Source organism: Festucalex cinctus, chromosome 13, assembly GCF_051991245.1.
Source record: "Festucalex cinctus isolate MCC-2025b chromosome 13, RoL_Fcin_1.0, whole genome shotgun sequence".
Lineage (NCBI taxonomy): Eukaryota > Metazoa > Chordata > Actinopteri > Syngnathiformes > Syngnathidae > Festucalex > Festucalex cinctus.
The window spans coordinates 14116284-14128557 of NC_135423.1; the positions used below are offsets into that span (position 1 = coordinate 14116284).

Consider the following 12274-nt stretch of genomic DNA (forward strand, 5'->3'; position numbering starts at 1 on the left):
TGTTAATGTAATCTTTATCTATTGTCCAGGACACCAAAGTGTCGTCTATGGAATTCTAAAAAAAAAAAAAAAAAAAAAGATCCTAAAAGGGTCTATCTGGGAGGAGGGGTGTAAAACTGCCAAGCCGCCCTATTTTGATTCTAATTAGAGCTGCACCCTCTAATGTTTCTCCCACGACTGCTCCCGTTGCCAGAGTGAGGACATGCACCTCGCACACAGACGCGCTGAGGAGAGGGGCCGAGAGAGGGAGGAGTCTTCAACCCCCATGACTGTGTTACGAGTGGTCGAGCAAGGGAGAGCGAGAGAGAGAGTGTGATGGAGAGAGAACGGGCGAGTGAGTGCTGATGAGCTGGAGTATGGACGGCCAGCGAGACGATGCGCGAGTAAGCCAGAGAAGACAGTGAAAGTACAAGAAGCTCCCATCAGGAGAAGAGCTCGTGAGCTTGAGCTCACCACCGGCAACTCTGAAGACTGACACACAGGGAGAAGACAGAAGAAGAAGAAGGAGGAGGAGGATCGGCAGAGGACTGAAGACACTCTGTAGCTGCTTTCCTCTGGTAAACGGACACTCTCAAAAGGGGGGCTGGAAGCATCCGTCCCTCCGGCAGCACAGAGGAGCACTGTGTCTTCTTGTGCCGGCCAACTTTACACTCCTCCGTTTTGTTTTTATAGGTTTTGCCCTCTCACATTCAATCATGATCCTTCGGGTCCTTCTGCTCCTGTGGATCTTCGGTCACGGTAGGATTTAAAGTTGTTTATTTGTCTCATCGCGCGTGATTGTGACGGTTGGGTGACTTACTGGGAGGCACATGTTTGGGTTTGAGTTCTTTCCTTGCTGTCATGTCTGATTGTGCATGCCATCGTGTGTGATGTGATATGCTCAGATGTGCTCGCTTAAGTCCAAGTCAGGGGAGATTTTATTTTTTTTTTCAGGCTCCTGTGTCTTTTGTGCAAATAGTTGTCTGCGCTTTTCTCCGTCACTCTGTCATTGCATTCAAAAGCCGACAAGTTAAATACTCTCTTTGTGAGTTTGGTATTCCTGTCACACACACACATGCACACGCACAAAGCCCTCTAACCCCGGTCCAGTCAAGCGTTTACTCTTGAGCCACATTGCTTTGAATTGACAGCCCTTTCCCATCGAGCCCAACAAACGGGTATTCTGGCGGAAAGAAAAGAGAAGGAAAGTCCTTCAGAATTCAGATTACTCGGGCTCTTTTTGGATTGCTTTTGGACAGTTCACTTTGTGGTAGGATTGACGATGGTGGCTCTCCAGTTTGCCCCTGCCTTGGCCAGTTTACAGTCTGCAGGACTAATCACACTGCTGCCACCTGTTTCACTCGACATTACTAAAAGGGGTCTTAGTCGGTGAAAAAGGTGTGCCAGGGAAAGTCAGACAATTTCGATAAGGCAGATAGGGCAGTCTGTTGACAAGCAAGTGGACAACAAACTTGGCCAAGAGGACACGCTGATTTATAGCACAGGGGAAATAACACCACTTATCCATCACATCACTTTGCTGTGGTTATACTTTCCTGCTGACTTCATGTTTTGTATGAGGCAAAATGCTGATAGACTGTAATGGCAAGACACTGACAGTCTAATTCCCTTCTTCCAGAGAGGTTGAGCTCATGATGCACGCTGTACGACTTGGATGCCGGTTATGTTTTAGATGTTATGTTAATGTTCCCAAGGTTGTTTTTTTGTTTTGCTGAAATGTCATCACCCCTACAGTGCCATCTGTGCTTATTGTGATGTCAAAATACATAATCAGCCTTCAGCCTTATCTCTTTTAAACATCTGCTGGAATTTCTATCCGCTCACTTGGGGCGGTAATCACAGTAACTCACTAACATTGACAGTTTTATCAAAGCACAGCAATGTTGTGCTAACATATTAATAACCCTAATTTAATGGAAGAAAAAAAAACACACCTGCAATACGTTCTGTAACCGAAGAAGGTAAAATGTATAAGAATTGGGTTGTTTGCAAAATATGTTTGTGTAAGTGAGCCATGTTTTTAAAACAATAACAATTAAATAACCACAAATGCAGACTTATGGTATTAAAAAAAAAAAAAGTTTCTTGTTGAAAAGCAATGAAACTTGTTTCTGTCGGCCGTTTTGCAGTGTTGACAGCGCAGAGAGGAGAATTTAATCAGACAGCCTCAATATGGATATTTGATGGTGGTTATTAATACGGCACAATATATTGCAATATCAATATTTGTCCCATCCCTACCGTTAACAGCACAATGCATCTTCATTTTGCTTTAATCCCTTTTCCAATGTACAGCTAGAGCGGTTTCCTAATGTCTGCTACCAAAACGATTTGTTTTTGCACTTTATTACATGCAGCCATCACATTCTCATCCACACACTCATCCATCGGTTTTACTTCCCGAAACAACTAAACATAACATTTCAACTAAAATGGGGTTGCACAAATGCTTATTATCATAATATAACACAGTAAATAGAAAATAAACAACATACCTTCACCATGCATGCCTCTGGGGAGGGAAAGAGAAAAAAAGTGCGCCCGGCTGTTGTCGTGCAAATTACGTCTCTGTTTACGTGGCAAGTCAGTGTCAGCAGAAAGCCTCTCAGAAAACAATCTTGTTTTTATGAACATGGGGGCAGAGGGGACTTGTGGCGGCAACGATACGTCCTGCACGAACGCGAGAGACAAAGAGAGCATGAAAATGTGAAAATGAAAAAGGAGACTGACTCTATTCACAGAGGCGCACATCATTTTTTATTTTTTTTTCCTGTATTCCCTTCAAGTGAAAATCTAGAGACGCTCTCCATCCTGTTTATGTTGTTACTGCATCTAGGGCACCTTTTCTTTTTCACGGTCACCTCTCCTGCCAGTGATAAATGACACAGTAAGTCCGTGGAATCCAGGAGACTGTCTCCAGGAACACATTCACCTTAGGCCAAACTTTGCCAGAGCATTAGTCCATCTCCCTCATTTCTTTCTCCTTCCATCGCAGCCATACATTACACCAAGCATTTTGTGACACTCGTATTGGTGTCTTGATTTGGCTCCTCATATGGCAGCGACACATTTCTTACTCCCTCTCCAGTATCCCTTTTGGCTCACTCCATCGCTCTTAGCTTTCTGTTCTTGAGAGATGGAGAACTTCAGCTTCTGTCAGGGTGAAAAATGTGAAGACCAGGAGAGGGAGGCGGAGGGCAAAAACAGCCTTGCAATGGATCTGGTAGATGGGAAAAACATGAAATCCATAGACTTGGTACCTTTTTGGTTTATTGTACTGCATATATATATATATATCTATATATATATCTATATATATATCTATATATATATAGATTTTTTTTTTTTTTTTTTTTTTTTTTTTTGTGTGTGATTTATGTGCGTGCCCCTTACTTGGAAAGCCTGCAGCTACTGGGGGAATTCCAGTCGTAACACATCAGACACGTCCACATCAAAATTTAACAGTAATGAATGTAATAATAACCTATAATATAATATATTTGTGGAGACAAGGGAAAGTTGTATTTTACAATTTAAAAGATGTGCAGAATTCCACAAGTTACTTCATGTTAAAGATTAGATTGGTCTAAATGTGACAAGAAAAATGCACAAATACAATTATGCCATCTAGTGGCAGAAAAATTAGCTCAACACAAATCAATATCACACTCATTTTTTACATTATTTTTTTAATTTAACTCAGTTTTATGAATTATTATGGAATTACTGAATCAATGACCACATAATGTAGCCATGTTTCTATTAGTTAAACATTTGTTTTCACTTTTATGTTAACAGGAGTATGACAACTTTTTTGGATGGATTTTATTGTACGTTTAGAACACACATCAAATTTGCAATTAATCGTGAGTTAACTATTGAAGAGAAACAATTAATTACAATTAAAAATTATAATCACCTTACACCAGATATCTCTCCACTAAAAGACAATTTGATATGTATACATGGGGTATGATACAATTCAAGAATAATATTCATTTTCAAGTGGAACGATTGGTTATATTCAATGGGATTATGATTCAGTTCCAAAAAGGATGGCCAGGGCCACCCCTGACCTAATTGGTGCCCAAGGCAAAATCTAATTCGGAGGCCCCGCTACCCAATCTCTCCACATCCCAAATGTATCATAGGTACAATAAACAGTTTGTAGTGGTAATACATTAACATGAATTCACGTTGAACACAATAAATGCATATTAATTACAATTACTTCAATAAATAAATCAACAAATCTAAAGTGAGCATGCATGTGAGCCTTTTTCAGGGAAATATGTCAGCATTTGTCATGGAAGTACTTGTACTGTTAATAGCAAAAGTTTTGTGTTATAAAAAAAAATAAAACAATTGAAAATATATGTATATATATTTTTGTATTAATTGGTTACTGAACGTTTGAGTCATATTTTCCTTTCATTATATTTTCTTTTAACACCAAAATTCCAACTGTTGTTATCAGTTATGGGTGTGCACAGTATAGTTAAAAAAGTAGGCATACTTAGTGTTTTTTTATATTGATTTGAAGCGGGGAGTCACTGATTCATTCGCCTGACTTTCCTGCAGGCAGCATGGGTTCAGTTCGCACTCAGTGACAGTGTGAATCTGAGTGTGAACGGTTGTCTGCCTCTATATGTGCCCTGTGATTGACTGGCTACCAGTATAGTCCACTTTTTTGCTCAAAGTCAGCTGGGGTAGAGTGAAAATAAATAAAGAAATAAATACATAAATAAATAAGGATAGATCGATAGACAGGCAGATAGATAGATAGATAGATAGATAGATAGATAGATAGATACCACGTGGCAGTGTACGCGTTGACATTTACTTTCTGAATTTGAGCATGTACATCAGTTGCATCTATTAACACCATTTGATTTCTTTTTCAAGGAAAGGGGCAACAATTACATCAATTTACTGAAATGTAATCATGGGCAATTGAAAATGAAGAATTTTTTAAATTATTATTTTAAGATTTTTAGTAAAAAAAAAAAAAAAGCTTTTAAAGATTTTTATTTTTTTTTATTTTATTTTTTTTAATACTGCCCAATGCCACAACCACAGTCCCTCTCGGTTTAAATTGTTTTTTCACTGCATAAGACCTGTAAGATTAATATGCACATTCTAAGCTGTTGTTCCCCCCTTGCAATTGCTTCCTTGTTAAGAAGTGAAATCTTCCTGAAGGGTTATGGATAAGGCTTGAGTCAATGTCTGCCCATTGGGAGCCTACTGCTGCACGGGAATCAAATCACAATCTTCTTAAAAAAAAAAAGAAAAAAAAAAAGCCCCTTTCCTCTGCTCAGTCGCCTTCATTAACTCACACTCTCCGCATATATCTGGTGTCTGAACTCTTTATTTCAGCACCCAGTCACACTAAGCTGTCTCTCAGTCCTGGAAAGCACATCTTAGTACCCCGACCCCCCACCACACATCCTCCTTCATTCACTGCTGTCTATTAATGACTGTCTGACAACTTGAAATCCGCTTTTGACTGACATCTTTCCAATGTTTGGTTTGAATTTTAGAGAAGTAAGATTATTGTTCAGAACAGTTTGTAGTAGTCATGCTGTACCTGTATTTATTTTAAAAAGGAAATAAACTGCCCACGTTGATTTATTATATGCTGAGTTATTACTTCCATAAACGAGAACAACATGATAATTACTGTCCCTGCATGACTTAAGTAAGCATGTACCAAACCCCTATGGTGACACATTCCAATAAACAAGCACAAGCAAAAACATGGCAGACATGCTCCAGACACTTTTAAAACTGAATATGCTCAGTATAATGCCGATATTTTAAAATTAAAACATGAGTTACTATCATTTGAATCAGGTGGTACTCATTTCCAGGATATTAAAAGTTTCAAGCATATAAGAATTTCGTTTTAAAAAATAAAACAACAATGTTTCCATTTTTCCTAAATAAAATGATTTTATTTAGTTTAACAATGAATATGCTGCAAAAGAATAAGTGGCCTCGTCTTCATACCCATATCACCAGCAGCCTCAGTACGTGAGTGCTGCTGTGATCATACGCCCTGCGAGTGACAGATGATGTCATCAATTCATTCCGGATCCCAGTGGCATGTAGTTTGTTTTCTTGTTTGGGCTGCATGTCCCATCAAGGCCAGCCAGTTTAAGTCACCTCAGCCGCTGTAACACCCCTGCTCATTTTTGTGCCATGATAGATTAAACCCACTGTAATCCCCCTGAGCCTAGAGCCCTGTTGGATATTTATGGTAATAAGTAAACATATGAGCGAATAATCTAAGAGGCGGCCTGTGGACAGCTGGAAGTTGTAATTCCTAATATTTGGCAGTGGCTTTACCATTAAAAGGAGATGCTATTTCCAGGAAAAATAGTATTCCCTGCGACAGAGGAGCTTGTGTACTGTAAACAAAAACAAACAAGTATTTGTATTAGTAAATCAATAGAAGCAAAGGCTGATGACCATAAATTAAAATGCTTTTTCAAGCAAAATTTTAAGTACAGTGTATCCAGGGACTGCAGGTTTTGACCAAAGCCTCATTTGGATTCTGACAGGATTCAGGTCAGACAGACCAGGATGTGATTAGATCGGAGTCTTATTTGTAGAAGAAAAAAAAACAAAAAAAAGTGATGGCCTGGCTCTCGTGGAGTCAGTCAACCAGTCCACAAAGCAAGCTGTTTATTCTGGTCTTTATTTATTTATATATTATCTATTGTGAGGACCCACTTCCCAGTCCCGACAGAGCTCTTTAGTAGCAACCAATCAACCTCTGGCCCCTCATCTCCTCTCTTCATGAGACACTGCGGCTGGATCTCATTCCTTCGGGATGAATTTATCCAGATTGGAGCACTCAGCAAAAGGGCATTATCCCGGATTACATGTCTGTTGGGTGGCAGTGTTAAGTAATTCAACCAGATGCTGTTGTGATCACCGGGTCACCTGTGAAGGCCTGGCATCCAGCTGTTTATTCGTCATATACATAAAACTTGCTTGGAAGATGGGCCGTAAAGTTAGCTATTTCCATATTTTAAAGATGACAAATGTATAAGAAAGCACATGGAATACTGCATTGACCTCATTCAGGATTTTTATTTGAGACGGATTAAAATAAGGATTAATGACTTTTAAATTGCAATTTAATGCACAGGCAGCAACAAACTATGGTTATTGCTTCCAAAGCGGTCATGACAAGTCCTGACAATGCTTCTCTGCTGCCTTGTATTGTTTGTAAAAAGTCTAACTTTGAGACCAAACACCCGAAAAGAATGTTACTGAGACGGTACGGTAAATACAGTTGTGCTTGAAATGCTATGAAATTTACACACATACGCGCGCACACGCACTTCTACTCACGTCAACTTCAACCTCTGAAAATATCAAAACAACTGCCACAGTATTTTGGATTTTATGGGCATTAAGCGTTTGTCTCACCTTAAAGTCTGCTCATAGGTTTACAGTACATACCTCTCAGGTATTTAAACTTTCAATTGCAACTGCGTCAACTTATATTATGTGGCCTTATGGGCAACAAAGGCAGCTTTTCAATGATGATGAAGGCTTTCGTTTGGATTCTTAGAGTCAGCTTTGCAATCCTACCACCAGAAGCTCCACAAACAGATAATATTGTTTTTAAATGTCATTACAAAGTGAATTTCCTTCAAACGTGCACATTCGTGTTGTAAAACACACAAAGCAACAAGCTCTATGCTTTGTGCAGAGCTTCCTCTTGGATTGGAAACCATACAGAGCTTTACCAAATAAGACATTTGCAATTCACTTTCCAGACGCATAGGCTTACATTCCTCATTTTAGTAACAATGGAGTAAATTTTTAACTGTTGTGTGTAATATATCTTGAGACTTTTGAGAATAAACAAGCCAATGTATTGGCATATCTATAAAGGCGTGTGTTGGGGGGCAGCCAAGAAGATACATGTGGTGCTTGAGTGCAGGAGGCACTTGAGAAATTGGGTTGCTGATCTGATAATGACTTCCCAGAGTTTGGAGGTAGGTCTTCAAGATAGCTCAATATTCAACCTGGATGAAGTCCCACACTCCTCATTTCCTTTGTCTATGCTACTATCTCTCCTAAAATATTCCCATCAAACGAACACACAACGGCAGCCGAATGGAAAAACTGCACTGTCACTGTATGTGTGCAAATACTGTACAGTGCATACTGTAAATACATAGCGTGTGTCTGTATGTGTTGAGGTTCTGCGCTGATCTTGCATGTGTGTGTGTTTGATGTCTGTCTACAACTTTACCAGGACCATTACAGCTGCAAGCTATGAATGGCAATATAAATGCAAATCAGCCCTTTAATTTGAACACGCAGAAAAGGAAGGAAGGAGCTTGTCACCTGTACAAGAGCATGCATGTGTCGGATATTCCAACTGCAATGCATCATTTCAGAATGACAATGGCTGTAGAGAGACCGGAGGTGGGTAGGAACACCATACTTTTACTCTCTTACATTTACTCAAGTACTGTAATTTTGGGGATAAAATGTAGGCTACAACAAAACACCAACAAAAATCAACTGTTTCTTGTAGCTTTGACACACCACAGAGAAGAGTCTTGTTAACAACCCTGCTAAATCTGGATCATTAAAATTTTTTGTCAAGTACCGAATTTTCCGCACTATAAAGCGCACCTAAAAGCCTTCAATTTTTTCGAAAGCTGACCATGCGCCTTATAATCCAGTGCGCCTTATATATGGATCAATATTGAGCCGCAACAGGTCTCGCTGTCAAGACGCTATCGGTGACCCTGCACGATCGGTGACTCGCATGCACAGATAATCCCGCCATCTTGGATCACTAGCTAATACTAATATTTTACCTCATAGAAAATATTCAAACAGCTGTTTATTCATTTTGGGAGTGAATGGAGTTGTCAGAAAGCTGGTTTGTAATCTATTAATAAAGTTTGACTGACCTATCTGACTGTTTAGTTGACATTCCCTTTAGCGCAGCACCATCTAATGGATGCATAACGTAACCTCAGCCTCTACTGTAGCGCCTTATATATGGAAAAGTTTTAAAATATGTCATTCATTGAAGGTGCGCCTTATAATGTGGTGCGCCTTATAATGCGGACAATACGGTATATAAAATGATGCTTCAAATTTGTGCTGCGGGTGTACAGAAACCATGTTACGTTGGATTTTTTTTTCTTCACTCTTCTGTCTCCTCTCCATGATATTAATTGCATTTCAGGGGTGTAGTCATTGCTAGTTAGCTAACTACATGTCCCACATGGGACAGATAACTGCTATCGCTAACATATCTCCACAATTGCATGTTTTCAGCAATTTTTAAACATGTTGAATGGTTTTAAAAACTCATCTCTGAATTCACTTCACATACTTTTCAGACGGATTTAGGATCAAGGCGGTGCAACAGAAATACATATTTTTCTTGACTCAACAAAATCCCCATCTATATAGCGTACTTCTGAACATTTGCAAGCATGAAACACAACAGAAAAATGTGAATTGTATGAAGTATATTATGAGTCTTGCTTCTAATTAAAGTGTCTTCCTTTCATCTGTTATCCTTTTAACTTGTGAGAACAGGCCCAAACTTGGTCTCAGCCAAAACTTTTGACATCTGAAAGGGGGTTGAGCAGCTTTGAGAATAAAACATGTACCCTCCCCCAACATTCCCATACCGCGTGTCGATGCGCATGTTGTTTTTTTTACTTCCCAGTTGGCAAAAGAGGCTCTGAGCCACCTGCTTGTCCCACGAAGACAATTAAGCAATCGGGAAGAAAGGCCCATTCATTAGTGGGTACTGCACTGTTTAGATGCAGCCAGCCACTGCCAGCAACTGAATGCCACCCTTCCCCCACGAACAAAGTACATCACTGCCGTTGGCAGAATTGAGTCAACTTTATCCACAGTTGCACTTGAGCAATTTGCAACATAAGGGTACATAGCCTCGCATAGTGATGAACCCTATTTAATGGGATAAACCTGAACTGGACACAGCACAAAACATACCAATCAATGAAAATAATAAAAAGGCTCGGTAATATAATCAATTAAAATTTCAGGAAAAAAACTAATTAAAATAAAGCACAAAAAACATTAATTTAAATGGAAAATGCCGATCAAATTAAAATGGATTAATTACACACACAACAAAAGTAAATGGAATAGGCTTTAAAAGGCAGACATTTTCCTATCTCAACAAGGGTTTGTGCCCAGATGGTAGTAAACGGTTCTAAAGAAAATCACTAGATGTAGTTCTTAACACGATCTCTATTGTGTCATATGTCTAGGTTCCTCAACAACTACTGTTTTAATCTCTTTGTCAATGGCAGGGCTGTTGAAGTTTAACCTGGCATTATAATAAAAGGGAAACAAAAAAAAAAGTGTGAGTATGAGTGTTAGAGGACACTTCAATATTCAGTCCACAGATTTGGAATTTGGAGAGCTCTTGTCACACTCTCAGATTTATATTTTATTTCATCAAGTACAATTTGTATTAAAGGCTCATACGAATGAAAAAATGCTAATGCACTTTGAGGTGTTTTAACAGTTTGCTGTCTTTTCAATTACATTGGCAGAGTGCTTCATTGTTCATACTGTCGAAGGGATGGTCGTGCTCGCAGCCCAGGGAACATTAATGCCAACCACAAAGGAACACAGAGGTCATTCAAGTCTTCTGCTCTCCTTTGGCCACCCTCCAATGCTAAATGGCAGTGGACTGGTTCAAAAATAATGGGAAGAGCAAACCCTTGTGCTTCCCTCTGTCTCTAACCTTTTCAACCTGACTTAATCAAATCAAAATGCCACAGTGCAGACCCATCTGAAGACAAACCTCAAGACAAACAGTTGAAGAGCAGCCAGAGACCCTTGGGGTGAGCCATGGGCAAAGCCATCCATTACTTCCTGTACAACGAAGAGCGGGGGGACATGAAGGCCTGTGGTGAACAATGATGAACAGACTCCACATCAGAGATTGGATTAGAGTGGCAAGAGAGGGAGCCCTAAAAGCCATGTGCAGTTTATTGAAGTGATAATGTTGCTCGAGAAAGGCTCCTTAATGACTGATGAGTGGCCAGTGTCCTGTTAGTGACGTGACGTTAGGCAAGCTGGGGGGAGGTGTCAGGTCTGCGATGGTCAGCTCATCTGCTTTCAAGAGCAGGAAGTGGGGCCAGGACGGTATATAGTTGCGATAAAATGGACTGTCTCTGGCACCGTGGTTACACTCCAAGGCCGTCATTGCTTCTGTACTTAGTTTGGAAAGCCGCCTTTGTCAGGGTCAATGCCGTATGGGTCCCATTCTATCACTCACGATATCACGATAGGATGCGATCTGGGGGAATTGGCTGAAGAGTTATACTTAGTCGTCATTTTCAGACGCACGGTTCATCATTTGCATTTGAACTCAAATCTAAAGATGTTTATGCCAATATGAAATAGTTGCATATGTATGTCATTGGCCTCAATCATGTCGAGCCACATTACCACTTTGGTGTGTGTGGCACGTGTGACCTTGATAAAACTATGCTTCATGTTAATGTTCCATAATTCTATACTTTGACGTTCGAGTCTGACTGTTGTAACTATAATGCTGACACGCTTCATAAAATGTGCTGTGTTTAATGTACTTTGTTTTGACGTAATATCTTAATAAAACCTACAAAAGCCCACAAAGAAAACTCTAAAATAAACATTTTTCACATTATCATGAAAAAACAATCACTTTTTACCACCTTACATTAATGAGTACCTAGGTAGTATCAATGGGTTGTAATAAAAAAAAAAAATAAAAAAAAAAATAAATAAATAAATAAATAAAAATAATAAATAAAAATAATAATAATATTAAAAAAAAAGTATCACTCGTGCATTTCATAAACAATGTATTTATACATACATACATGTATTTATGTATTTATTAATATATTTAACAATATATTTCACATACTGTGATCAAAAGTGCACAACTAAAAGCAGTTGCTAACTATTTAAAAACAAAGTAAAGAAATAGCTGACTAAAATTAGAGAGCAGAACAAGATTTTTGGAAATATGATTTTAAATACTTTGAACAACTTTAAGCAGGTATGAGAAAAGAGCACAGTTTTTGTTTTTTGTTTTGTTTTGTTTTTTAACCTGGATTTAAAATGGTTTACATTTGTATGGTATGTTTTGAATCATTATTCATTCATATGTTTCACTCTGATATTAAAGTATAGTAGTAAATTGGGGCGAACTATAATATACAAAGTACAGCGAACTTGGTTTTCACAG

At 38.9% G+C, this 12274-nt stretch overlaps 1 protein-coding gene across 8 annotated transcripts in view; it reads left to right on the forward strand.

Moving 5' to 3' along the window:
* The first annotated feature begins 245 nt into the window (after nt 1-245).
* Nucleotides 246-12274, forward strand: part of kirrel3b (kirre like nephrin family adhesion molecule 3b) — a 181643-nt gene continuing 169614 nt past the window's right edge. For all 8 annotated transcript variants that reach the window (XM_077540829.1, XM_077540830.1, XM_077540834.1 and 5 more), the window contains exons 1-2: nt 246-557; nt 673-738. In XM_077540829.1, the coding sequence (XP_077396955.1) occupies nt 696-738 (43 nt within the window). In that variant the 5' untranslated portion in view covers nt 246-557; nt 673-695. The remainder of the gene's footprint in view (nt 558-672; nt 739-12274) is intronic.